Source organism: Arvicanthis niloticus, chromosome 15, assembly GCF_011762505.2.
Source record: "Arvicanthis niloticus isolate mArvNil1 chromosome 15, mArvNil1.pat.X, whole genome shotgun sequence".
NCBI classification, from domain to species: Eukaryota; Metazoa; Chordata; class Mammalia; order Rodentia; family Muridae; genus Arvicanthis; species Arvicanthis niloticus.
Window position 1 is genome coordinate 22,077,334 of NC_047672.1, and position 27,317 is coordinate 22,104,650.

Here is a 27,317-nt window from a genome sequence, read left to right on the forward strand (position 1 = left end):
GTGACTCTCAGTGAGCTAGACTTCTCTACCACAACCCCTCTACACCCCACCCCCACCCCCTCAAGGATTAGCTTTATGGGCTTAGTGTTTCCTTGGCAAGTGCACTGTTCATGACCTGCTCCCTCTCTACTTATCAGCGCATCTATAACCCCCCCCCTTCAATCTTATCACGCCCTCCATCTCCTTAGACTAGAAGTCCACAGGTTTCAGAGACCATTTGCATTCACACTGCCCCAACCCCCAATGAGGCATAAAAATGCTCCACAAGGTGACCCTCCCACTCCTGGGGTAAGAACACTGTTTCTCCCTGTCTTCCTTTCTATATTCCTCTTTGTTTCCTTTCTTGCTCAGCTTTAGATATTTTGTTCTGTGGATCAGAGCTCTCTCACTTACGTCAAAAGGAAGGGGCAGTCCTAAGGCTCTCCAAGAGAGGGTCTCAAGCATATCTTACTGAAGTATCTCATATCTATATGGCCCAAATATTCCTAAGAAGTACAAAGACCTGGAGAAGTATGAATTGGACATTAAGGGCACTAGTTGGAAGCCGGCTTCAGTGTTGTCTCCAGCCCAGGAGATGAAAGAGCACACTCTCTCCCAGTGTGGCATATTCTCATCCAGAAGCTGCCCTTGCTTTGTTTCTACTGATCTTACAGGTCCATTGAAGGGATACATTCAATAACAGTAGCATGTCTCATTGAAAGCCATCAGGACAATGCAAAAAACTATGATAAACTTATGGAAACCCATTCCTCCTGCTGTGTCGAAAGTGTCTCACGATTTCTCTATCTTTTAATCATTCTCAATTTCTGCTGTCTAACATCAGAAGTTTCACAGAATTCCCTAGGAGTCTTCTAGGATCTGCATCCCAGGGTACTTGTTTCACCTTCAGAATTATCTAGCCTTGCTCCCTCCCCAAATTCCTTGGCCCCACCTCTCTGCCTCTCCCAGTCTCAGCTGCCCAGCCCACAGCCAAGAATCTTGAAGGTTCTTCCCCTTTCCCCCTCCCTACTCCAGGCTGTTTTATGCCCCCAGGCTCAGTTCTGGGAAGGTCCCTTCCCCTTCTCCCAGCAATGTGGCCAGTTTTTCAGTACACAGGCACAATTCACACCTCACAACCATTCACAGCGCACAAGTTACCGGGAGATATATAAACCTTTCTTCGTCCCCCAGCAGACCTAGACTCCTCGGCTTCTGTCATCCTAGACTGGCTTCTTCCATGAGATTTGAACAAGTTGCTATTACTTGCAAGAAAACATGGGGGCGAAAAAGCCTTGGAATCAACTTCAGAAACTTCTCAACTGGTGGATCAGAGAACAAGACTGGAACCAGCATGTGGATCAGCTGCATATGCTACAGCAGAAAAGGTAGGTTCTTCAGGGTGCTAACACTACTGCGAAGATTCTTAAGTCTTTTGGTACATAGCCTGTTTCCCTGAGAAAACACTCAAACTCAATGCCAGGCTCTTGCCTGTGTTCACCCCTTCCAGCCTGTGTTCAGCCCCCCAGTTGGCCCATTGTATGGATTTATATACATGGAGACCTTGAATGTGGATGTAAAAGCAAAGCCACAATGACAGCCAAATTAAACTTCTCTTCCTACCTCAAGGAAAGAGGTAGTAAAGGGACCCAAGGAGACTAGGAAGCTAGGTGGGTTGGTGGGGAGGTCAAGGAAGAGAAGATTGCTGAGGAGTAGCTTTCATGGGGAAGGGACCATATCTTGCAGGTTTTCAAGGAGCTTTTGTTTAGAGGACTTGAGGAGAGAAGGATCACCAAGTTGTCATCAGGAAGAATGACAGTTGATTACCTAGGCAAGTGGGGAGGGGGTTGGATTTTTTGTTTGTATAATGCCTCCAGGTGATTAGCTGAAGGCAGCTCAGGTGAGATTGGAATGCTAAGTTCAATTCTACCTTTTAACATGTGGTGCTTGTTAAAGGTAGATTCTGGCCAGCAGTCATGGAGGTAACTAAAAGCCTTTAGTGTAGAGTTGCTCACCCAGATCCAAATAGATCATTCCTTGACTGAACTCCGATCCAGAAGTAGGAAAAGCTGTCCAGGCAAGATCCTCCCTCAGGTGAGCTTCTGCATCAGAATTTGTGAGATTTGCTTCCTCTTGAGATCTAACTAGAACACGGAATGACAGAATACCTGCCAGGGCTCAAAAGAGCCTTGTGCTTGGGTCAGTGTTCAGTTTGTCCTGGTTAAAAGTGTTACTAATTGTAAAGGAGTCTTGCATTTACCTTTTGTGCTGAGTCCTTCCACTGACTAGGTACTCCGTTTATTCACAACGCTCCACCCTAGGTTATGAAATGGGAACTTCAGCATTCGGCATCTTCATGCCTTGCGTTAGAGCTGGACTAGGGTAGACTTTGAGTTCATTTGGTATCTGGACTTCCTTCAGCAAGGCTGCAGTGGGGTCAAGGGTTAGATTGAACAAGAGCTTTATATAGTAGCTTCCACACAAAGGGTAAACTCTGGAATCTAACCCCAGCCACTCTGAGCTGGTCAGAGCTACAAGGCTCAACTGGGACAAGAGCTCAGATGAAATGAGGCAGGGTCTGACCTCTGGCTTGTTATGATCATCCTGGGAGCATTATGGGGGATAAAAAGATTCTTTAACTATAAACTCCCCCCTCCCTTTTTCCTCCTATTGCTTCAAGACACACAGGAAGAGAAAAAAATGGAGACTTAGAGAATCAAGAAGATATAACCATCAACTCTCTCTTCTGCTTTCCTGATGGCCCACAAATTGCTAGACTTATGTTTGCCTTTGGAGCCCAAATTATGTTGTTGGGAAGTATGGCTTCAACTTCATCTCCTATTCCATTTAGATCCAGGCAAAATCAAAATCAGAAATTAACACTGGGATGTTTGTAAGAGACCAATCTCAACCAGCTGAAAAGCCCAGTGTTCTATTCTCTTTGGTTGAAAACAAAGTATTTAGAGTTTTAGATTAAAGGTTAAATATGGGAGGAAGGCATGGCTTATATGTTGGCATTCCTTCTAGGCTCCACCCCACAATTACCTGGCAACAGACAAGTATGCCTGACTCACTATAAAAGGGGCTGCTTTCCCCCTTCTCACTCTCTTCCCCTCTTCCTCCTCTGTCCCTTCTCCCATCCCCCATCTCTCTCTACCCCTTCATGGCTGGCCTCTACTCTTCTGTCTTTCTCTCTCTCTCTCCCTCCCTCCCTCCTTTCCTCTCCCTTTTTCTGCCTTTCTCTATCTCTACTACCCTCTACCCTCTCAACTCATCTCCCCTAAATAAATTCTACTCTATACTATACCGGTCATGGTTCATGTGGCTGGTACCTCAGGGGGAAGGGATGCCTTAGTATGGACCTGCAGAGGCACCCCCTTTCCCCACATTATACCTTGCCTCCACCAAACATATCTCTAGCTTCTTTTTCTTTTTATAAAACACAGCACTATAGGCACCCCAAACAAACACTCTATTCCCAGCTAAGAAGTGCATTTAAACAACCCAAAGTAGTGGTGAGAACTTGAATGGGGAGAAATCTATGAGTCAAGGGCTTAGCTTTTATTATTAGACCTAGGTCATGAATTTCACAGAATTTGTAAGATCTAAAGCTAGTTTGAGTCTTTCAAGTGCCTGGTCTTTAAACTCACCTTGGCTACAAAGAACAGGTTTAACTGGCCTGGGAGCCTGGAGAACTGACCGAAATAGCTCCTCCTCCTCCTCCTCCTCCTCCTCCTCCTCCTCCTCCTCCTCCTCCTCCTCCTCCTCCTCCTCCTCCTTCTCCTCCTAGAGAAACAAAGTTGATTTGTGACTTCTTACTGTGAACATCATGACCATGACCATATCAGAGAATGCCTCTGCCTCCTCTGACCATGGCCTGTCTCTGATGGTCACTAATAGACTTCTTCTCATCTTCCTCCAGTATTTGGGAGTCTCCACTGCTTAGAGCAGCCAAAGAAAATGATATGTGCACACTTAAGAAACTTCAACATGACCAGAACTGTGACTTCCAACAAAGAGGTGAGATCAGAATTAGTGGGATAGTGTTGTGTTTGGAAATGGCTGTGTGGAGAAACTGCTGAGCTAGGACCTTCTTGAAGGAGAATTGCAAGTATTTGGTATCCTTGGCTTACTCCATTCCAGGAGCTCTGGGGGAGACAGCACTGCATGTAGCAGCCCTCTATGACAACCTGGATGCTGCTCTAATGCTGATGGATGCTGCTCCATACTTGGTCACGGAATCCATACTGTGTGAGCCATTTGTAGGTGAGGAGGCTTCACAATAACAAAAAGCTAAATAAACGTGGGTGGGTGAACTACCATTTCTAAAATATATCTGTGTCGGATACAAGACCTTACCGCTTGGGTGTTAGCTCCCATGGTTAGCTTTTAGTTTTTCCTATTTCTCTTTAGTCTTCTCAGAGTCTCTCAGACCATTTGTTTGAATATTCTCTCTCTCTCTCTCTCTCTCTCTCTTTGTGTGTCTGTCTGTCTCTCTGTTTCTCTCTCTCTCTCTCTCTCTCTCACACACACACACACAAACACACCACACACTAGACTGATTATATGTATAGCAACCCCTAAATAAAGGTAGTGTAGAGGAATTGTTTCAGGATTCTGAGGGACTAACTATCCTTACTTCCTGACTATTCTCCAGTCTACAGCACAAATATGTCTGAAGAGCTGTCAGGAAACTTCTGTAAGGGGTGCTGGGGTGTTATCTTCTAAACAGAACTGTTGCTCACAGTTCTCTTTGGGCCAGGTCAGACTGCACTGCACATCGCAGTCATGAACCAGAATGTGAACCTGGTCCGTGCCCTGCTAGCCCGAGATGCCAGTGCTTCTGCTAGAGCTACAGGCTCCGCCTTCCGCCGAAGTTCCCACAACCACATCTACTATGGTGAGATCCAGGGGCAGGCTTAGAGAAAGGGGAGGTAGAAAGCTGAGATGGGGGGGGGGGGAAGGCTATGAAGGAACATTCCCTTGGTTTCATCTTTTGAAAAGTTGGGAGGGGTTAATCCTTCTAGAATTTAGAACCAGAGGCCAATCCCTCCACAATACTCTTTCATATTTTTTTCCTTGGATGGTTCTGGGCAAATGACCCCAAATCCCAGGCTGAGATGTGGGAGGAGGCGGCAGTTGTGACTCTGGAGAGTAAAAGTCCCTCTCATCATCCAATCTTATTGTCTACTGCCAAGTATTTCTTTGTGTCCACAGGAGAGCATCCTTTGTCCTTTGCTGCCTGTGTGGGTAGTGAGGAGATAGTTAGGTTGCTCATTGAGCATGGAGCTGACATCCGGGCCCAGGACTCCCTAGGTAAGAGTGGTGATGAAGAGGAAGTGATGGATTTTCTCTCTGTGTGTCTCTGTCTCTGTGCCTCCGTGTCTCTCTCTTTGTATGTGTGTGTGTGTATGTGTGTGTGTGTGTGTGTGTGTATGTGTGTGTGTACGTGTGTTTACGTGTGTACAGGCATGTTCACTCGTGTGTATGTGTATGTGATGTCAGGGGGGAGAGAGAAACACTCGGATGGAGAATGAGTCATCAGGGAACCTGATGGTAGCCTCTGTTCTCCCCAGGAAATACAGTATTACACATACTTGTCCTGCAGCCCAACAAAACATTTGCCTGCCAGATGTACAACCTGCTACTGTCCTATGATGGGGGAGACCACTTGAAGTCCCTTGAACTTGTGCCCAACAACCAGGGACTCACCCCCTTCAAGCTGGCTGGAGTGGAAGGCAACACTGTGGTGAGAACCCATCCCTAAGGTTTCTCCTTAGTGACCTTTTCCATCACAAGCATGGGTAAATGACTTGGTCCATGGATGTTCTCCAGACCATCTTCCAACACACTAACCATTCAGCACTTTTCTTGCTTCACCAGATGTTTCAACACTTGATGCAGAAACGGAAGCACATTCAGTGGTCATGTGGGCCCCTAACATCTTCCCTCTATGACCTCACAGAGATTGACTCCTGGGGTGAGGAGTTGTCCTTTCTGGAGCTTGTGGTTTCTTCCAAGAAGAAAGAGGTATAGATGTCATAACATGTCCAGAAACTTCATGTGAAGAAAGACATGTTGAGATGTTGCTTTTCCATCTACTGAGACACTTTGATCTGAAGATACTTCAGAGATTTACAATAGATAGAAAATAGTCTCTAGTATAAATAATTCTTATAGGTGCAAATATCATCCAACACTTATCTTCTGAGACTACTTTCCTCCTGATTGGCTCTAGTCTCTCTCTTTACGTATCTCATTCTAATTTTTCAGATAACAAACCTTCTAACTTGGAGTCCCTTCCTTCCTTCCTTCCTTCCTTCCTTCCTTCCTTCCTTCCTTTCATCATTCAGCATATTGAGTGCCTACTTTGTCACAGACAATATACCAGAAACCAAAGAGATAGATAGTGGCAAAAATACATATCCTTTCAGCCAATTTCTTCAGCTTTGGATTGATGTTCTCATAAACTGCAGTACAGTGGGAACACTTTGGATAGATGTGATAAAATATCTACAGCAAGATACAGATTCAAAGGGGAGACGATAATGAGATGAAGAGACATCTGAACAAGTAGAGAGAGGCAGATTCAAATTAAGCAGGAAGCATTAGCCATATGCAGGAAAAAAAAAATCATTTCAGGGTGGAGGAAGACTTTCCAGACATGCTTGACAATCCAGGGCAGAAACTAATGAGCAGCAGAAAAACTGAACAGCCACTTTGTATGATTCTGGAACAATCTTAGAAACACCTAAAGTCTGAGCAGGTTTTCTTAGGAGTACAAATCCCTACCCTACTATGTAGATTCAGCCACCACACTCCTTCGCTCTTTCTCCGTTTTTCCTTCCTTCCTTTCTTTCTTTCTTTCTTTCTTTCTTTCTTTCTTTCTTTCCACATCTAAATCTCATAGTTTATTTTTTCCCCTTAATTAATTATTTGTTTTACACACTGATCACAGCCCCCCCCTTCTTCCAGTTCCACCTTCACCCCCCACTCCTCTATCTCCCTTCCCCTTTCTTCTGAGAAGGGAAGCCCAACTCTCACCACCTTCATGGGTACCTACCTGCCCTGACACATTAAATCACAGCAGAACTAGGCACTTCCTCCACCATTGAGACCACACAAGGCAGCACCAGCTAAGGGAGAAGGATCCAAAGGGAACCAACAGAGTTTGAGTCAGCCCTCTCTCCATTTGTTAGGGACCCACATGGAGACCATGCTGCACATCTGCTACATATGTACAGGGGCCTAGTTCCACCCATGCATAATCTGTGGTTGGTAGAGAGCTCTATGAGTCCCCATGGGATCAAGTTAGGTGACTCTGTTCATCTTTCTTGTGGTCTCCTTGATGCCTCTGGCTTACTCATTTTTAGCCCTGACCCTTCTACAAGATTCCCCAGGCTTCCTCCAATGTTTGTCTGTGAGTCTCTGCATCTGTTTCCATGAGCTACTGGATGAAGCCTCTCAGGGGACAGTTAGGATAAGATTCTGTCTGCAAGCATAGCAGAGTATCATTAATAGTGTCTGGGCTTGGCTCTCTCCCATAGGATGGGACTCAAGTTGAGACAGTCATTGGTTGGCCATTCCCTCAATCTCTCCCTTGCTGTTTCATATCAGGAATTAATTACTTGCATTCTCCTATGGGTTTTACACAACCTGTACCAAGTAGTTTTCTTTTTAACACCACCTATCTTGCTTCCATTTATAGTTATAGTAATTGATAGTCTTAGTACCATCTTAAGAATAAGATTTTTCGGGTATTAGGGCTATCTTGTACCTCACTAGTACAATTAGGAATAAGTATGCTCTAATTGTATTTTGAGAGAAAAGTTTTACTTTAACAGGAAGAGTGATATGTAGGAGGAGCTAAGTGGGAAGGAGTACTGAAAGGAAGAGATGGAGCAAGGAGAGAAGATGAAGAAGAGGAGAAGCTAGGTGATGAGAGAGAGAAAGAGAGAGGGGCCATGGAGGCAGATGTTCACATGTCTCCACCAGTCAAAGATAGTTTTTATATCCAGGTTGGGTATTGGGTTACGCTTCTGATTGAGCATTACCAAACTTATAAATCCTTTGATTAACATTTTTAAAAAATCGTATAAAAGTAAAAAGGAAAGGAGGGCGTGGGACAGGGGTGTTCTAGGGAGGGGAAATGTGGAAAGGGGATGGCATCTTAAATGTAAATAAAATATAAAATAAAATTTTAAAAAATAAGATTTTTCTATTTTTATGGGAAAAATAGATTCTCTGGTTGGAGGGCTCCTTTAGCTTCCTGCCCTGGATTGTTGAACATGTCTGGAAACTACTTTCCTCCCTCCACCCTCAAGGGATTTTTATTCTGCCTAATCCTATCTACCTTACTTTGAATTTGCCTCCTTTCAGATGCTTTGTCCCATCCATTATCTTTTCTCCTTTGCATCTTGCTGTTTACATCTCTCAGAGCACCATCCATTCTGCCATCTCCTATATTGCTTTTCACTAGTCTAACCGTACTTCCAATGCAAATTGGATTATTTCTTGCTAGGTGTTTCCAATTGCTTTCTATTACATTCAGAAAAAGAAATCAATCCCCCCTACTGTAAAATCCACAGTGCATCTGCACAATGATCTTTGTTATCATTTATTTCTCTCATGTAATTTTCATCCACTAACCTCAGCAGATTCTTCCTCTGTCCCAACCACATTTTATGTGTAAAGAGCAATGACTTCTCAGACCTTCCTACATAATTCAGTCACCTAACTATAACTTATCTATTATAGCCTCAATGTTGTTGTATGCAGTGTGTTTACTTCTGTAGTCCTTCTGTGGTACTAGCACAAAACCTAGCATATAATAGAAATTACTAATTGCCTATCAAAGAAACTGACTGGATGACAGTGATGATAGTTGCTGCCCTGTCACCTGGAATGCAGTTCAAAACTCAACACCACTCATCATGTTGTTCATTCTATATTGTACTTTTCTTTCCTACAGGCTCGACAGATTCTAGAACAGACCCCAGTGAAAGAACTGGTGAGCCTGAAGTGGAAGAAATATGGACAACCATATTTCTGCCTCCTGGGTGCTCTGTACATCTTTTACATGATCTGCTTCACCACATGCTGTGTTTACCGCCCACTCAAGTTCCGTGATGCCAACCGTACACATGTTCGAGATAACACCATCATGGAACAGAAATCACTACAGGTAATTCTTCTTCAAAAGGACGAAAGGGAATGGTGGCATGGAATGATGATGTTGTCCCCAGACCACATTGATGTTCTCCAGGAAAGACACTGTTCATAGGCCCAGGAAGTGGCTAACATCTCATCAGTAACATAGGAATTAGACAGGAGAGAGGGGGCAATAGATGGAGCCTCGGCAGTAAAAGTGTTTGTGCAGGAAGCTACAGATTGTCTCATAAAACCTTTAAATGTTTGGTGGAACCAACCTTGTTCATTTGTGGAAAAGAGTTACTCTTTATAGTGGGTTATCTATGTCTCTGTAGGAGACTCTACAGAAGAATGCTCAAAATGGGCAACAGTTGAGGTGGTAAAGATGGACAAGTAAAGGTGTAGAATAGATTAAAATCGATGTCAAAAATAGCAAATTCCCCTTTCATTGTAACAGAGAATAGATTCTGATGCGTAGCTTTGGACACAGGTAGTCAACCAGTAGAACATGTGAGGGTTTTATTTATGAAACACTAAATGCTTAAAAATATCCTTCAAAAGAGTAAAGAGATATGAACAAAAGAAAAAATAAAAGAAAGAAAAATTGTGCAAGCTAAGAGCTGATTCCTAGAGAGTTATGGTCCATGCAGAAACTGGCTATAGAAAGAATTTAACATGGGTATGGAAAGGGGGTGGTTTTGTCTAAGAAGATAAATTTCCTCTAATCAAGAAGCAAAACCTTGAATTTGTTGACTTAGATAAAAGTAGTGCAGAGAGACAAGAACCCCAAATTAGATGAAGATATTCCACCTTTCTTGTTCAATTCTGTTTTTTGTATTTTCATTCACTTTTCTATATCTATCTCTTTTTCTACACACACACACACACACAAACATACTTGTGTGTATATGTATAGAGAGCATACATATAAAATAAATGAGTTATATTTATGGTTTTACTATATATATCACATATTATGTATAAGATACATGGATAATTAACATGGCTTCAGTATGGCTTATTATTCAACTGTAAAAGTTATTCTGAGAAAGATTAGAAGATGGAGGGAATGAGAGACAAATAGACAGGAAAGAAAAGAATGGGGTGAGAGAGGGAGAGAGATTGTTTTATCACTAAGCACAATACAAAGGATGATATCACGAGAATGTCAGAAGTAGACATAGATGCTTAAAGGAATTTTCTTGCTGTAGCTCCACCTGGGCATGAAAGTTCAGACCTAGTATAGGCAAAGGGACAGCTAGAAAAGAAGGGTGACACTAATGGTAATAGGAAGTTGAGGAGATGACTAGTAATAGAGAAATAATATAACCGTGGACAAGCTGTGAGTAGATAGGCTTTCCCATTATCTTTGGTCCTGTGTCCTCCTGAATGTCCTTTCCCATCTTTTGCCTCACACACAGAGATTACACACTGGCAATACAGATGAGGTTCCACCCTGACTGCACTTTGGTGATGAAGAACGATTAAATAAGACTAAGTCTCACATGTATTTTTCTCATTGTGGCAAGATGAATTATGCATAAACATATTTCTTTAACCCAGATAGTCTAAATTATGTTTAAAAGATCCTTTTTTCTTTGCTTCAAGATTAAATGTAGCATAATGATAGCTAAATGCCCCAGCCATCCATTTCTCTTTCTCTCTCTCTCTCTCTTTCTTTCTTTCTTTCTTTCTTTCTTTCTTTCTTTCTTTCTTTCTTTCTCTCTTTCTTCTTAACATCTTTAGTCCTCTCAATTTTGCTTCAGTCAGTTATCCTGGACAAAATAGAGGACTCTTATTAAATATTCTTTCCTTGGCAATGGGGCAAAAAGTAAGAAGGCTAGAGATACAGTAATAAGAAATTTAGATAGCAAAGAACATCACTGAATAGTCCCTGTACTTTGGCTAATCTTTAAGCATTAGCCCTGAGTTTCTAGAATGTTCCGGTTCTAAGTCAATTTGGATAACATGAGGAGCTCCTAGACTTTTCAACATAATTTGGAATCTTCCACTGTCACATTATACCAAATTGCTTGAATAATAGGAAATTTTCCTTTTTTCTACTTTTTTATCATTTGAAAGTTTTAGAAATACAAAGGTATAAAAATATGCTGTCTAGACTTGAATTCAATTGTTGGCCAAATAGTTAGCCTGGGGAGCCTTTGATTAAATAAATGAATTTAAATTTTGCTTAAATAAATGACTTTACCAGTCAATGATACTAATAGCACTGGTAACCAAGGGCTTTAGGGGCATTCTAGGATTGCTTTTGTGACTCTATTATGGTCTGTGGAAACCACTGGACTCTAGGACCTTAAAGAAATATTCTAACTTCATACGTGGAGTTTTATGAAAACAGTCCAGCAGCTTTATCCTGGAGATTTGGAAGAAAAGGGGGAAAATCTATTTGCACAAGGCAGCACAAAGTACATAAAAACTAAGCCATGTAAGGGTAGAAATAATTTATCTTCACTCAAATTTAGAGATGTCAAAATAACTATGTGCTTTATTGGTCAGCCATAGAGTTTTCAAGTAATTGAGAAGTTCAAGGCCTGAGAACCAGATTCCTTAGATTTTAATACTAACTTTGAAATTAAATAGTTGTGTGGCCAGTAATAAATCTTATTGCTTTCTCAATCTGTGTATTTTAAACAAGAGTACATGTACAGATTTGGGAAGCTAGTAAAAAAGACAGGTCCCCATGCTACAAACCAGACCTAAAAACTGAGAGTGTATGAAGTAGAACTCTGGTCTTCTTATTTTAAAGGAACTCAAGTAACTAATATTCAACTAGGATTGAGAACTACCAGATTTCACTCTGCAGGTTTGTTTCTAGCTTTCTAGTCATGGGGTCACTTATATTTTTAGTGGACTATTTGTCTTGAGAGTATTGACTTATATGCATCATTACAACTGGGCATGGTTATGCATGCCCTTATCCCAGCACTCAAATGGCTTGTTTGATTTTATATAGAGAGTAGCAGACTATCCAGGGCTATAAAGCAAAATATGTATGTATGTATGTATGTATGTATGTATGTATGTATGTATATCTATCTATCTATCTATCTATCATCTATCCCTTTTGACTTGACAGAAAAGATTCTGTCAAGTTCTTCTTAGAAACATTTCAATACTCTCCTCATAAAAATAATGCTTAATACTAGTGTAGATATTAGAAATTCAACAATTGTGATCTGTGCAAAACACTATAAAGCTAGTATTCTTTCCTAAAAAATTATAAATTGATATACAGTAACCAAATTAGCATATGAATATAGGTTTTATTGCAAATTACTTATCATTAAAACTTTACCCCATGTAAGAAAAAGGGCACAGTGGTAAGAGAAATAGCATATAGAACAAGCATGGTTCCTGTCAGGGACAAAAAAGAATTGTGAAGAATCTTGTGTCTTGAACTGAGGTCAAAATGAACTGTAGGGGGATAAAAAAAAGAATTTTAGGCAAGAAAAATGCATATTCACAGAGCCTAAGGTGGTTAACTTCTCTTCTGTGTCTAGAAAAGAAGATTGTCTGAAACAGAGAACTGAGCAATGTACCACAGATGGGGTTGTGGAGGCAGATCCTTCCCAAATTGTGTAGGGTGCTCTCGGCCACATTCAGGGTCTTCATCTTCAAAGTTGCAGAATGCTCAGAGTTTTAAATATGAAATTAACCTGGCCAGAGTGAACTGCTACTTTCTACCTGGGCTAGGGAGGCTTCAAACTCTTGACAAGACTTTTGTCTCAGCCTCCTGAGTGCTATGATTGTAGCCTTGTGCCACCCTACCTGGATATAATGATGTACGTTAATACAAATCCTCATGCCAAATAGTGTGCCATGTTACAAAACAGACTATGAAGGATTAAGAAGCTATGGAAATACCAATCAGGTGGCTATTATAGTTTTCCAGGCAACAGAATATGGTGACTTGGCATAGTGACTTCATGGAGAGGCGGTGGGAAGAGTTGGCATGAGGAGACTTAATGATGGTAAAATCATCATTTCTTTGTGATGGTTGTAGACAGTAAAGGGGAAGACAATTCCAGAAATTACACATTGTTTCTGATCCTTTTGAAATCATCTTTTTGGCACAGTAAACATGAGGATTCCATATGCCCTTCTCTCTCTCATAAATTCCAGATAATCCAGGGTACCATAGCTCTTTAACACCCATTCGATCTCCAATTTTGTATAATCCTTGTTCAAAGCTTCTAATCAGCTCCCTGTGGAACAAACATCCCAATTAAACCCAGGAAAAGGAAACACGAAAAACAAAGAACCTGGGAAATAAAAATAACCTCTACTGCATGCTGACTATGTGCACCCTGCATACACTTGTCAAGCTTTGGAGACCTGGTGAAGCTAACCTGAAGTTTCTAGCAGTAACACTGGAGTAGGATCAAGATGTTGCATTTTATTTTATTTTATTTTATTTTATTTTATTTTATTTTATTTATCTTAGTTTTTCAAAACAGGGTTTCTCTGTGTGCTCCTGGCTGTCTTGGAACTCACTCTGTAGACCAGACTGGCTTTGAACTCAGAAATCCACCTGCCTCTGCCTCCCAAGTGCTGGGATTAAAGGCGTGTGCCACCACTGCCTGGCAAGATGTTACATTTTAAATAAGCTACCAGGTGAAGATGATGTGATTCTTTAGATCATTTTTATACAACAAAGCATCATATTATTTAATATTCCTCTTACTCATAAATAAAATGAGCACCATTGAAACAGTGACAGATACAAAGCTAGAAGTTTTTAAGCACTTTGAAGAAGACATTGAGTTAGCAAAGGCAGTGTAGGTGTTAGACTTCGCGTGTCCATCACCTTAGAACCTTGAATTATAAATATAGAGACAGATGGTTCCCTTAAGAGTCATATGCTATGTCCTAGTCACTTTTCATTGACAACTCAATGTCCCAAGGTTTTGAACTAGCTGGGGTCCACCACTGTCACCTTTTATATAGAAATCCTTGTAAAGGTGAGCACGCCCTAAGTGAGGGAAGGTTATCAGATATGGAATATCTCTTGCTCCCAGCTGCTGAGCTACTCACTGTTCTCCAGCTTTCATAATCATAACTATCATTTTATGTCCTTAGCCTATTAGATATAGAGTAAATCATACTTCTTTTGGGAATAGGTAATTGTTCTTAGACCAAGGTGGAGACTTGGTTCTATTCACTATTCCCAGAACCCTAGAAGATGAGGTGGCTATTGATCTCAAAGCCCTCTCAGGAGGGCTCAGGAACAAGACTGCATTTTATAAAATTGTGTGGGAGGAAGAGCAAGAATACTGTGTTGGGTAGAATTTTTGTGCTACATAGAGTCTTGATCATCCAGAATCTCTCTCTGTGACTCTAGTTCTTTCTCTGTCTTTCTCTGTCTTTCTCTGTCTTTCTCTGTCTTTGCTGCCCCCTCCCCCTTAGTCTCTTATTAAAACTTATTAAAACACTGGAATGGATTTTGACCTTCTTGGCCTAATTCCTGTAGTTCTTTAGATAGGCATGCTACTTTTTTTTTCAATTTAAATGTATAATTAATCTCCATGGTTCTACATACTTGATGTTCAGAGCTAAAAACAAATGAAGATAACCAGAGGTTCTGGGTTCTATAACATAGCAACATAACATAACAGTTATAACATAGCAACATAGCAACACTTAGATGTGATTTCCATTTAGAACTTAGAATGGCAAGCAAAGAGGTTGGGCTATGCCCTTACAAAGGGCAAAGAGAAGTGATCCTTGCCAATACTTGCCAGGGTGAGCCAAGATTGTGAGTTTCCAGTCAGCCTGAGCTACATAGTGAGATGCCCACCCCACCGTATCAAACTAAGCATACCAGAACAGAGTAAAATAAAAGAAGAAAGGGGTACAAGCCCTACAAGAACAACTCACAAAGGAGTGGCCACTCTAACTTAATGACTTCTTGGAAGAGAGAAAATATTTCTCAATCAATTTTCCTGAGAAAAGCATTCCCACTTGATGGTTTATTTCCCTCTTCCATCTACAACTTCCAGGGAAAGCTGCTTTGCAGCAACTTCCACAGTTCCCCAGTGTGCTCCCCACCCCCAACACACTTGTAAATGAATTTCTGGGTCATAAATTCTGAGAAGGAAATATTTCTTGGACATAGGATCCTACTCTCCTCTGGCCAACAGTCCTTACTTTGGGATGCAAACTATAAAGACCTTTAGATTCCTTGAAGAAAAAGAGTGAGTTGACATAAACACGCCTGGGATCCTCCTTCCCACGTGTGTTGTGGTAAACACTCATCAGTTAATTCTTGTGGACAGTACTGTTTAGGAACTCTGTTCAATTTATAGAATAAGAGACATCCTTCTTTGACTGGCAACAAGGCCCTTTGTAGGTCTGTGATTTAGGGAACAAAATTGAAAGTCTGAACTGGATATTTTTAACTTATTTTTTAGATCTAGAGTAGTACTCCTAGCCTTCTAGAGGATGTGCACCTAGCTCTTCAAACTCACTGGTGTCTCAGGCTCTACTCTGCACTCTCCTGAGCATTCTCTCCACAACAGTTAGCTCATAAAGAATAGTTCAGTGAAGTTGAGTGACTGGTCCCTGCAAGAAATCTGGTTACTAGCAACAATTAAATTCCAGGTTATCACTACTCCTAAAATTTCAGGCTGTTAATAATTCCTAAAATTTTTAACCATGTGGCAATGCAGAAAGTTCTGGTTATTTGCAGGAAATACTTATTTTTAGAGTAGAATAGAATGGGGGTGGTTTTTTTTTTTACATTTCAGGTGACCTTGAGCAAGGACTCTGGCAGTCTTAGAACTCAGGCAAGTGCCATCTTTTGCATTGGTTTCCTTCTAAATAGATTTTTCCATTTCTATTTAGTGGTTTATTTCCCTTGTTCATCTGCATCTTCCAGGGAAGGATGCTTCTCTACAACTTCCACAGCCCCCTTCCTTCTTTGCTCTTTTGCTAAATGAAAAATCTCTCACAATTTCATAAACTGTGTATAAAAGGCAAGAGTCAGATAGATGGCAATGTCCTCAGGAAACCCTAAAAGACACATAGTACTCAGGTACATCCATGCTTTAGGTGAGTTCCATAATCAGAGTGCACTAGGTGCCCACAGGGACACATCTGAGCTAGTTGTAGAAGAGCATGAAAGGAGAACTCAGGAAAATGCTGGCCTGGCCTGAATCCTGAAGCATAAGGAAGAGTGAACTAGACACATGTGGTGGCAGGGGTCTTAAGGAAAGAATATATCCTACTTTAAGGGACAGTTAACACGACTCCATTGTCTAATGTGTCTGCAGCCAACACAGAGCATAAAAACTCAAGGCAGAGAGAGGTCAGAGTAGTGAGTTTATGGTGATAGTTAATCTGGGTTTTACATTTGATCCTTATCTCATGATGAACACTTATACATGGTTTAAAAATCAAACAAAAGAACTGATCAGGAGTGACCATTGTGTATGTGATGACACACACCAAGGATTCTAGCATTCAGGAGGTAGGGTCACCCATGAGTTTGAGGCCAACCTGTTCTATAGAATGTGTTCCAGGCCAGCCATGGGCTAAATGGTAAGACCTAGTCTCAAAAAAACTAACAAATCAAAAAAACAAAAACAAAAAAAGCATCAACAATAAATAGATAAGTAGATAGATAAATAGATGATAGATAGATGGATGGATAGATAGATAGATAGATAGATAGATAGATAGATAGATAGAAAAACAGAACTAGAACCAAATAAAATAGCAATTACATCCTGGCCCACCACTCTTCCCCAGGCATTTTTCATTTCGGGGAACTTAGCCAGGTTTTACCTTTTTTTTTTTTTTTTTCAGAGCAGTCCCTGCCTCTATCTCTATTTGTTAAATGTATTCAGGCTGCACCTAGTTACTTTCTCCTCTGAAAAGCATTTAGGGACCATTGTGTAGTACCATCTGGTTTTTGTCCTGAAGGTATTAGACAGCTAGGAAAGACTTAATAAGCAAAAGTCATGTGATAATGTTCACGTTTCCAAAAGATTAGTCTTAGAACTTGGAGGGAAGTAGAATCCAGGGATGGAGGGTAAACAAGGCAATAGACGGCCATGTATTTGTCTGAAGGCATTGGGTCCTGTTAAATGAAAGAAAGCGAAGCACTGTAAGAGCTCGGCTGAACAAACAGGAGCTGAGGCTGTGTGGCTGTGGTAACTTAAACACAGTTTGCCAAACACAACCTTAATCCCCAAACCTTGTTTTAAGAACCACACATCTAATGAACCATGAATGAAATGTTTAATTTAGACAAAACATCTTGATTACAACCCCTAAAGAATAAAATTTTAAAACTTCAAAAGGCAAATTTATTATTTAGTTTGGGCTTAATTATGGGGAAACTTAGGATAACTAGTTAAGAATAATCCTTATCACTTCCTGAATCATCAGAGATGGATCATTGAATTTCAACATCTCTTCTCGTTTTTAAAGCACTACCATTTTCTTTACACTGTAAAAAGTACTCATCCTCAATGAAAAAAAGTTTTATGTCAGTAATAAAACAATACAATCAAAGGCCAATACTTTAAGTGCCTAATACAATTATTATGACATATTTCACAGAGAGAGAGAGAGAGAGAGAGAGAGAGAGAGAGAGAGAGAGAGAGAGAGAATAATTTTTTCAGAAAGACAATAAGCAAAGCCCTTTATTTTGTTTGGTGGCTTACAGAAGACCCCACATTCTGCAGCCAGGTTTAAGAGATTGCATTCTTGGAGAAAGGGCAGCCTGGTACTCAAGCAAAACCTTGCAGTCCCTGGATGCCTATACGACTGCTGAATTTGTGAAAGGGAAAGTCTCCATATTTAACAAAATATCTGCTGGATATGAGAAGAGGGGTTGCAGAGGTGAGGTGGGAAAACCTAGAGAGATTGGATCCCTGTTTTTCTATAAATGGTGTCATTGCTGCACTGGCCTCTGGGGGCACTCTTGTCCTCAGAGCTCTATGAATTCTTTTGTCTTGTCAGCAACGTTTATAACCTTCCTCTTTATTTCTTTCAAAACAAAGTCTCAGATTCATCAGGAAGGACTCAGATTTGTTTCACAGTCAAACAATGGGTTTAAACTCCCAACCCTTCTAACTTCACCTCTTGGTTGCTGGGACTTGGCCTTGAATTCACAATCCTTCTGCCTCTACCACAAGGTTTCTGGGATTACAAGTTTTTACTTGCACTCCTGTCTCTGTCTCTGGAGAGAGTGAAGGGAAAAAAAGTTGATGACATAATCTAAATCAGAGATTCTCAACCTATCATTTATGACCCCTTGGGGCTGCATATTAGATATCCTGAATAACAGATATTTACATTACAATCCATAACAGTAGCAAAATTACAGTTATGAAACAGCTAAAGAAATAATTTTATGGTTGGGGGTTACCACAACACAAGAAACTGTATCAAACAGTAGCAACATTAAGAAGGTTGAGAATCACTGGTTGAGACCCACTCACCAAGATACAAAGTTTTAAAAATAATTTGTAATCTTTGTGCAGGAACAGATCCACTTTTCTACTTTCTGTATTTAATGTTATTTCTCAGTTAATGTATTTACTATTTATTCCTCTTCTCACCTAAGGTCTTAAAATCAATTGGCATGGTTGCAGCGCAAGAAATAGATGCTACAGGGGCAACAAATAAATAAAAGGACATATTCTGTGAACTGAATTCAGTAGACATAAAGTGGGCTCATGTAGTTGCCAGGGCTGAGGACAAAATAAGCAAAGAAAACACATAACTAGCAAACAAACAAACAACAACAACAAAAAAAAAAAACCTGGAGCAGCCCCAAAGCATTTCCCAGGCTTAGATGTATAATTCCATGCTAAAATTGCACATAATTTTTTTTCCAGAAAGCTTTCTTGTATTCTCACGTGAGGTCATGACTTCTAACTAGGTAAGAATCACAAATGAAGAATTCCGTCATCACATCTTCGTGATGTAGTAGTAGGATAGCCTTTATCTGACCTTGACCCCAGAACTGTCATGACTTCTCAGAGTAATCAGAGCCCCTCCAGAAAACTAAAACCCTTGTCTAGGCTCATTCCTGCCATATTCTGTATTACCAAATCATAGTAAAACTATAACATATAATTCTATGGCCTTTTTTGGTTTGAAGTACACTCCAACTACACCACCTACTATAATCTTTACACCATCTCCAGGAGGTGAGGATTAAAGTTTCCATCTTACAAAATGAGAACCCTTAAGTTCAGATGTCTTAAATGCTTCAAGGTCTCATCAGAGCTGGTAAGTTTGGAGTCTCTAGTGGCCCCTGGATTCTGAGATGTGCTTATGGTGTCTTGAAAGGGAATGGGAGCCACAGTGAGATTGGAACAGTTGGATTCTTTCCGTGGCAGAAACCATCATCCCCATCTCCTAAACTCTCATATTCACTTGGTATGCTTTGCTACATCATCAGACAAGAGTTCACCGTGTACCCCAATCTGGCCTTGCCTTTATGCTCTATCGTGCCCTCTCATTCTTTTGACGGCTGGAATTGCAGGCAGGTACCACCATGCCCAGTAGTTCATTTGGTCATTTTAGTGCTTTGAAATGTGATCTCATTTGCTCAATATATAGAGAAATTATTACTCAAAACATATATGAAGGAGGCAGCATATGAAAACCTTAGATGCCTACCTCATGTGCTGGTCACAGAGTTAGCCAGAATGGAAGTTATAATGGGGTGAAAGTGCTGGTTGTAAAAAGGGCTTCTCCTTGTCTTACACACATCTTGACAGCTTTAGACTCTAGGCACTAGTGGCAAGGCCAGCTTGGCCTACACTGTAAAATCTTGTCTGATGAAGTAGCAAAATAAAATAAAAAAGCGTGCCAAGTGAATGGGAGAGTTTAGGAGATGGTGGTGGTAGTTTCTGCAATGGAAAGAATCCAACTGTTCTAATCCCATTACATACAACTCTTCACATTAGGAAACATTTCATGTCCTGATTTCCTTCCATAGGAAGCATATGTGACTTACCAGGATAAGATCCGGCTGGTGGGGGAGCTGGTAACCGTCATTGGGGCTGTGGTTATTCTACTCCTAGAGGTGAGGAGAAAGGGGGTCTGGGGATGAAGCAATTTACCTACTGGTAGGTCTCATATTGAATTGTCATCTATATTATTTTTTGCTTTATCATCTTTCCCTAGATCCCAGACATCTTCCGAGTTGGTGCCTCTCGCTACTTTGGACAAACAGTTCTTGGGGGTCCGTTCCATGTCATCATGTGAGTATCTTTTTCTCGTAGGCCCTGATTTCATTTACTAGAATGTTGTAGGTCTCCAGTTCACTCTCTGAGACTTAGGTATCAGGTGACACTCCAGGGATTTCTGTCTAGTGGACTTGTATCTTTATGTGTGCATTTTAACTGTTAAGACTTGGCCTGAATGTGTGAGTGCCAGCCAACTCACCATCATGGTACAGTAGATCCAGAATATTAACAGCTCATACGTTACTTTTTTCTTTCTGCTCTCACTCCAGCATCACATATGCCTCCCTTGTGCTACTGACTATGGTGATGAGGCTTACCAATGTGAATGGGGAGGTGGTGCCCATATCCATGGCCCTGGTGCTGGGCTGGTGTAGTGTCATGTACTTCGCTCGCGGATTCCAGATGCTGGGTCCATTCACAATCATGATTCAGAAGGTCAGTGCTTTCCCAAACACTTCTCTGATTGGTATACAGAACCTTCCTAGATGGAAGAGTACCAATAGCTGCAAAGAGATAGTATTGCTCAGGGAAGAGCTGGTGGCATCATGGGGACATTTAGACCTGTTAGCAAGAGCTTCCCAGAGACACTCATCTTTCATCGTTTTGTTTCACGTAGATGATTTTTGGAGACCTACTGCGTTTCTGCTGGCTAATGGCTATGGTCATCCTGGGATTTGCCTCAGGTAACATCATTACTTCTATACTGTTAGATGCAGCTGTTCAGAAAACTGACTCAGTTCCCACATTGACTTGATTTCATTATTGTCATTCCCTATGGGAAAGTAAGTGTAAAACACACCTTTGTCCAAAGAAAAGGACCACTCAGTATGGCCTGGAAGATAGACTTGTGAGTTCTGAGCTGTCAAGATTCATGTCAGCTAACTATGCTACAAGTCACTTAAAGGGATATTACAGAAAGAGAGACATGAAACACTGAACAGTTGTCGATATTTTAATCACTATGCAAATAAGAACAATACCATGTTATACGCTGCTATCTTTACAGTTCAGAAAGAGGAATAAAAAGCATGCAAGAAGACAGAAAGTACCGTCTTTCTGTATGTAGTCACTTGAAGTATTGATAAAGGAAAGGATTATAAAAAGGAGGTTAAGAATGAGAGTTTGGAGAATTTGGGACATGGCAGAGAGTCCAGACAAAGTAGAATCCAGACAATGAAAGACTGAGAACAGGGACAAATAGATACAGTGGGGAGTGACAAGTAACAGAGAAAGTCCAGCACAGGAAGAAAAAGCCAGCAGAGATAACAGAGGGAGCATAGGTGGTTACAAGAGAGTTCATATAGAAAGGAGGAAGGCTCAGGTCTGATTCATGAAAAACCTGCAATTCTAACTAAGTCTTCCATGTTTGTAACTGGTCACCCATTAGTGAAGAGGGTACACAAGGAAAGTGATCTCTGAAGAACCCTATTCCCCATCATTACAGAACGTTATTACTATCTCTAGAAATTTCTCTGTTCAGTGAGGTTTCCCACAAAACAGTAGATAAAAGATAAAAAATAAAAAATAAAAAATAAAAAATAGTAAGACCTTAAGTGTGAAAAACTCAAACTGGAGTCTGTCTGGAGTATTCTATCCTGTGAAGCCTGATGTAAAATTTCTTCCCTTTCTCTACCCTAAATCTCTTTACTCAGCCATATGCAAACTGCCATTAGGAGAACCAGCAATAGAGTTGTTTCCTAAAGATTATACTGCTGATCTCCTAACTGGTCACTGCTTGTGTACTCACTGTCCTTGTGATTTTACTTAAGGAAGCTTGTAGTTCATACAGTCTGTATGGGCTTGATATCACCTTGTCATACTGTTCAGTATCTCATACAGAGAGAAGTCAAAGGTCTAGTGTTGTAAGGATCCAGGATAACCTGCCATGTGGTAGGCTGTACACTAGTCAGAGATAACTTTTCTGTGATGGTCAAAGCTAGCCTACCGAGTCTCAGAGTAATGGGTAGTTATCTAAGCATCATGAAGTTTAAAGGATACTCTTCTTTTAGCCTTATCATGTGCACTGTTCTTTGAAATCATTCTAGATTCAATACATTCTTTTAATGGCTTATCTTTCAAATATTTGGTTTTCCAAAAGATAATAATCCATTAGGTAAATTACTATGCATATATGTGCATCTATAATTCTTTTTGATAAATGGCTGAGTATTATCATTACCTAGAACAATGGATAAAGTCAGGATTCTTAGGATAAGCCAATTCTAAGATAATTACATTGTTGATGCATAGTACTCTGTAAATGTGAGTAAACTGAAAAATGTAGATAGATCAGAAGTAGAACTAATGGTTACCAAGGTCTTACCATGACAATTTATTTTCTCAACTGCATCTTCCTGGGCGGAGCAGCCTTCTATATCATTTTCCAGACAGAGGATCCAGAGAGTCTGGGGGAATTCTCCGACTACCCCACAGCAATGTTCAGCACCTTTGAGCTGTTTCTCACCATCATTGATGGACCTGCCAATTACAGTGTGGATCTGCCCTTCATGTACCACCTAACCTATTTTGCTTTTGCCATCATCGCCACACTGCTCATGCTCAACTTGTTCATTGCCATGATGGGTGACACCCACTGGCGAGTGGCCCAGGAGAGGGACGAGCTCTGGAGAGCACAGGTAAGTTTATTAATGTTGGTCCTGCAAAGGGGCAGAAACTGGAGTGAAACATTACACTAGGGATGTGTTTATTGTACACCACTCTTCATAGAGTCACAGAAGAGTCCCAAGAGGCTATCATTTCAGTTACAATTATATAAACCTGAAGTATGTGTGAATTGATGGAGGGACAGAAGCATGATACAGTGGATGATCTAAGCAGAGTTTGGCCACCTATTTCAGGTAAAAAGCAGAGCTAGTAGTAATCTTTGAATCCACAGGGAACAAGAGTATTTTGTTCTTGTATAACATAGCTCTTAAATTTAGGCTTTTTCTTCTATTAGATTGTATAAATCCCTAAATCCCTCTTAAATCTTTTCTTTGTATCACAATAAGCTAATCAAATACTACAGTTAGGAGCTACATTCCAAATACTGCTAAGAAATAATTGAGCTGCTTCTCAGCATAATTATGTATTGGTGTGAGAGTCATTCAGCCTATTCTTTAGTCTAATTATGACCTTATTATCTTGAATATTTGAGTAAGGTTTCAGAGAATAGAAGTTTTCGATATTGTGAAAAGTTGATTATTAGAAGCATTCATGTTGAAGTGAACTAAAACCTATCTTGCTATAATTCTATTCTTAAGCCTCAGACTCTTTCCTTCTATGTATCAGAAAGCACATATCCTTCCACATAAGTACTATATAAATATTTGAATATAACCACTGTTTACCCTTCTGATAGCTATATAGTGGGTATGTAGCAATGGTTCTCAAAAGCCTATTATATGTCTAGGAGCTAGGGGACAAACACAACCATTAAAGATGTACTCTGTGCCCCAGTTGAAGTGCCAAGCTATAGAAAATATAGACACCAAGTAAATCACTTCACAGGAGGCTGAACACTCATAGATGTAAAATTGATGCAGGGATCTACATTGAACTAAGAAGAGATGCAATTGCGGGATTTATGTTGAAGGTTTGAAAATTTTCTTTTCAAAGGAGGACTATTTATGACAGATGATAAAGATGGGGAAGACTAGCTAGCTGAACTAGGATAGGACACAAGTCAGGGTTTATATTAATGAAAATGCATGACCACAAAAACAAAATAAATCAATCCTAAACAGCTTTTTGTAAAGAGTTGAGGTGGATGAGCTAATCTTCATAAATGGGAAGTTTAGAAAATTAAAGCTATCTAAAAATTTAAAAATTAAATCTATTTAAAGATAGATTTATGTATCTGTTTAGAATTCATCTTTACCTTACACATTCCATCAGTTTCTATGTTATGCCTGTTCAACCTGACTCCCTAAGGTAAATCATCCCCCACTATATTGACTAAACATCTTCTAAGAAGCTCCAGCCATCTGAGAGATTGGGGGTGGAGCACAGTGCTTTGTGCAATTCTAATGGTCCCATTCAAGTTGCACTGAAGGCTCAAGTTCCATTCAAGACTCTTCTAACATTGTATGCTTTAGAAGAGCAACTAGACTAGAGATATGGCTGGATAGTGACTAGCTTGCTTGCCTAGAATATCCAAGGCTGTAAGTTGAATTCCCAACACCTCAACAAAATAAAATTAAAAGTATGTTTGACCCAAGACAATGCATTCTAATTTCCATTGGACTGTAACAAAGCTTAAGTGAAAGGCCTATTTTTTTTTTTTAATTTAAGACAAAGTCAAGGGCTGGATAGTGGAGGCAGTAGCAGCAGTAAGAAGATGAGGTCCCATCTTCTCTGGTCTTTTAGGAAGAAGAGTCTAACTCTGAAGCCCCATTGACTCTAATCAGTTATCTCAAAGAGACTAGGTGATAATCTGGATGAAACACATCAGTTCCTCTGGTAGAACAAAAGGGTCAAGGGAAGGCTAAGTGAAGAAGAACCATGAGTAGTCATTTCAGAGAAAAGAAGAATAGATACCCAGAAAAGGAGAACAATGTGACTGGAAGTCCTAAGGTGGAAGAGAACCTGTTACAACCAAGGATCCAAGAAGGGAACGAAGAGGGACAAGGGCATGCCACCATGGGCTGGCTATTTTAGGGACTGACGGCTCCTTGCATCAATAGGCTTCTGTCTCCTAGCCATCTTGACTACACAGTCTGCTCATGATTCTTTTGACGCTAGAATAGTTTCTGATATGGTTGGAGCAGTCAAGTACCAGAAGAGGCTTTTTCTTACAGAAGACATACTACTTACTGTGAACCACATGTAAGATGGAGTCAGTTTTTCAAACAGGTGTACAACTGGCCCACTCTAAGGGCACAGTCACCTGTAACCCTTAGATTTCTGCCCCAGGAATGAGCTAAACTCCTTAAGGTTAAGGGTAGTACTTCACATTTTGTTCTGTTGATTTGTGTTGTTGGCTTCAGAGTAGCATTCCGGTTTGGTGAAATCACTTTATATTGCTTTTGTCACCCCACAGATTATGTAAGCTCCCAGCTTTGTGTCACAGGCATATTTGATAAGCTTGATGTCTGTTTCATCTAGCTAACTAATGAGGGCAGGACAAAGGACAGAACATGGGACATGCTACTAGAAATTTCCTTGTTAAGTACACAGATATTAATCAAACCTTTTCCTTCTTAAGATATGGATTTTTAATTTGTTAGGAAGACCCTGAACTGGAGCTGCCTCATTTAATTCCTGATATCATACAGACCCCATTTAATAATTGTATTTAAGTCAATGTCATTGGTCTGTTGTTTTCCTATGGTGGAGGAGGGGAAATCACATTAGTTTGAAATGAGTCACTTTCTGTGAATATGAATAATAATGTAGGACTAATTGTTCTATTAAAAGAAAAAATAACCTCTGTCCTGTTTTAATGAGATAGCCAGGTTAGCATGGCTCTAGAATAAGCTTAAATATAGATGAACTGTGGCCCGTACAACTGGTCTCCAGGGTCTTTCTTAAACAGGTTGGGTTTTGTTTGTTTGTTTGTTTGTTTGTTTGTTTCCTTTGTTGGTAGTCTTGATGTCTCTCTGCTCCTCATGACTCTTTCTGAGATCATTTGCTACCTGATCTCCTTCCAGGTTGTAGCCACCACAGTGATGCTGGAGAGGAAAATGCCTCGTTTCCTGTGGCCTCGCTCTGGCATCTGTGGTTTGGAATATGGCCTGGGAGACCGCTGGTTCTTACGGTGAGTGACAGTATGGATGTGAAACCTGCAGATGGAGTTTCTGAGAGTGAGAGCAACCAGGAAATGTTATGGGACTGCATTAATCTGGTATTGAGAGACAAAGGGAGGTGACACATTATTGGGGAGGGGGGGTTAGAAAACAATAGAAAGCTCTGTTTACTATAGGGCAGTGGTGTGTGACAAGGTATGGATATGGGTTGTCCCATTTGTTTTACTCATGTTACTTCCTTATCCTCATTTCCAATATGTTTTGGTCTTTCCTCTAACTTCTTTCTTCATAGACAGTCCTTATACCCTGACCTGGCTCTCCTCACTCCTCACTGGTACTCCTTGAATTGAATACAATGTAAAACTTGTGACTCTCTTTTCTTACCCTCCCTCTCCCATCATGTTGCCACATATAGCACACCCAGAGTTCTATTACTCTCCAAAGCTGACTTCCTTAGTTCTCTCACCTCGTTCTCAGGGTAGCTTTCAGTCCATTCTCTTGTGCCCCTTCCATCCTAGACACTCTTCTTTGGTCCCTCCTTTTATTTATTAATATCTCATTTTCTCCATGCTCACCTCTGCTTCTCTCTATGATCCACCTTTACCATCCTCTAATGAGTCCTTTCTGTTTCCTCCCAGAGTTGAACACCACCAGGAGCAGAATCCTTATCGAGTACTTCGCTATGTGGAAGCTTTCAAATCTTCAGACAAGGAGGAAGTACAAGAGCAACTATCTGAGAAACAACCTTCTGGGACTGAGACTGGGACGTTAGCTAGAGGCTCTGTGGTTCTCCATACACCTCCTTTGTCCAGGACTACATCTCTAAGCAGCAATAGCCACCGTGGATGGGAAATTCTCCGTCGAAACACCCTGGGACATTTGAATCTTGGACCAGACCTTGGTGAAGGGGATGGAGAGGAGATCTACCATTTCTGAAGAGAATCCTCTTTCTCTAGACCTAGCCCCAGGTGGGCCAAGGTGTTCGAGAGACAGTGGTGGTTGGATGTGGGCAGGGAGAAGGAGAGAGGAGCTTTGCAAGAATCTGAATTCAATGTTTATGAATAGTTGGAGGGTATGCATAGAATAGTCTCTAAGAGGCAATATTTCACCCTTCACATTTCAGCATTTGTAGAGACGGCAATGGTCATCTAGTATTGTACGTACCTTATAAGTTCCTCTAGAGCTCATATCCTGAGGACCTGGCAATTGAGGA

At 40.7% G+C, this 27,317-nt stretch overlaps 1 protein-coding gene across 1 annotated transcript; it reads left to right on the plus strand.

Moving 5' to 3' along the window:
• Nucleotides 1–239: 239 nt before the first annotated feature.
• On the plus strand, nt 240–27,317 carry Trpv5 (transient receptor potential cation channel subfamily V member 5). The gene is made up of 15 exons (XM_034519430.2): nt 240–1,364; nt 3,899–3,996; nt 4,120–4,242; nt 4,739–4,876; nt 5,194–5,292; nt 5,553–5,725; nt 5,860–6,006; nt 8,948–9,160; nt 20,108–20,194; nt 20,296–20,372; nt 20,627–20,792; nt 20,974–21,040; nt 22,725–22,993; nt 26,009–26,115; nt 26,743–27,317. The coding sequence occupies exons 1-15, from the start codon at nt 1,255–1,257 to the stop codon at nt 27,038–27,040; spliced, it is 2,172 nt and encodes a 723-aa protein (XP_034375321.1). The 5' UTR covers nt 240–1,254; the 3' UTR covers nt 27,041–27,317.